Source organism: Chinchilla lanigera, unplaced genomic scaffold, assembly GCF_000276665.1.
Source record: "Chinchilla lanigera isolate Chin_1 unplaced genomic scaffold, ChiLan1.0 scaffold01778, whole genome shotgun sequence".
Taxonomy (NCBI): Eukaryota; Metazoa; Chordata; class Mammalia; order Rodentia; family Chinchillidae; genus Chinchilla; species Chinchilla lanigera.
Genome location: NW_004957179.1, coordinates 1 through 1729, shown reverse-complemented (window position 1 = coordinate 1729; position 1729 = coordinate 1). Strand labels below are relative to the sequence as shown.

The 1729-nt window shown below is 52.7% G+C and overlaps 1 protein-coding gene across 1 annotated transcript; it reads right to left on the bottom strand.

Moving 5' to 3' along the window:
• Positions 1-69: 69 nt before the first annotated feature.
• On the bottom strand, positions 70-1725 carry LOC106147695 (nuclear RNA export factor 5-like; the record flags this gene model as incomplete). Its single annotated transcript, XM_013510246.1, has 7 exons — positions 70-158; positions 363-432; positions 561-641; positions 750-854; positions 965-1048; positions 1340-1493; positions 1718-1725. Coding segments are annotated over 7 exons (591 nt in total), but the record flags the coding sequence as incomplete, so codon positions are not given.
• Positions 1726-1729: the final 4 nt, after the last annotated feature.

Genomic DNA, 1729 nt, shown 5'->3' with positions numbered 1-1729 from the left:
AAGCCTGTGTCTGCACCCCATCCTGTCTGCCCCTCTGCCTGAATTCTGGCACCGGGCCTAAGGCCTCACCTGAGGGAAATCACTTTCAATGATCTGCAGGGTGGCAACCATGCAATTTCTTCGATTCAGGATCATGTCAATGTTGTGGCCCACCAAGCCTTCAGGAAGCCGAGAGTGAGGGGGGTGGGGGGAGGGGGAGAGAGGGGGTAGCGGGGAGAGAAAGTGAGTCGGAAGGCGGCTGGAAGGGGCCGGGCTGAACCAGTGTCAGTACAGACCCTCAGCAAGTTGCCTTCAGTGCGTCTTCCTCCCGGGCAGATCCCTCTGCTCTCACCTGGCCTAGAGCTACTGCGGGTCAGCCGTACCTGCATCAAAGCGGAGCTTCTGAAGGTTGAGCGCCTGCTGGGAGACATCATATCGTTTCCTCATGGTCAACTGCAGAAACAGAGAGAGTGGCTGTGAGGCTGTATGGCTGGCAGTGACAAGAGCGTCAGGAGCTGGAGGAAGAAGAGGTGTGTGTGGGAAGTGGGTATACAACTTTGAGTGCTTTGAGTCTGCATTACCTTTAGCTGCTCCATTTCTTCTGGTGTGTACTTATCCTGCTCAGAGTAGGGGACGACTGAAGGACTGACAAAGAGAGTTATCTGTGGGAAGGGGAGGACCTCTGATGACAACGACAATCACCAGCAGGCAGCCCCTGGCCTGCCCACCAGCTCCAGCACTAGGTGCAAGGAATGGGCCCCAGCACACACCTTTCGGTTGTCCGTATCGTAAATCTTGTTGCTGGCATCCTTTATTGCGTAGGCACTGCTGGTGCCCTGGACAAAGAACAGGGCCCGTCTCTCGATGCAGTGGAACTACAGGCAGAGATGGCAGAAGTAGTGGTGTCAGATGCCAACGGCCTCCCGCGGAGCCACGCGTCCCCCTCCCTTGGTCCCACTCAGCTGGCTTCACCATCCTCTCTTACATCAACCGGGCTGAAGGGGACACTGCAATGGCTCTGGATTAAATTCAGTAGCCAGGCCCTGTCATATTTTGCGCCATACGGAACCTAAAGGTAAAATCAAGGAAGAGGAGAAAAGAGAGACCACATGGAATCAGGACAGACAACAGACCCAACTAAGTGTTCTTTTCTGACTTTCCACCTAGCTGTAAAGGACTTCTAGCAGGAACACTGGCATGATTCCTTGTTTCTGTGCCCAATGTGGATTTCCAAACTCCCCTTTCTCTGCATCTAGAGGTTCTCCTCCAAATAAGCAGCCTACCTTGGGTAACACAATCTTCCTTCTATTATTGGGTTCCAGCATACTCTACTTAATGTAGGCCTCGCCAGGACACTCACTGTGATCTTGAACCAGCTCTCCGCGGTTTTATCTTGTGTGCCCTTCCCCACTTCTCTTCCTCGATATTTCGGACGGCTGAACAGGTTAATTTGGATATTGTATGTACCATATCCTCTCCCTCTCTTCCTGTTGTGTCCTCTGGCATAAGGAGCGCTGGTGAAGGGAGAGAGGGAAAGTGTCCGTACATGTGAAGAATGTCTTCTGCACACCCTCCCCTTGCTGATATCAGGGCCACAATTAAGACTGCTCCACCAGTATTCTGCTCATCCACCATTCTTCAGTTGTCCAGTGAGAGACGAAAAAGAAGACCGCAGGGAGGGAAGGAGTCATGCACTTCTGGGCCTGCTACCAGCAAACCAGGCTGCTTCATCACTTACTATCTTACTTGG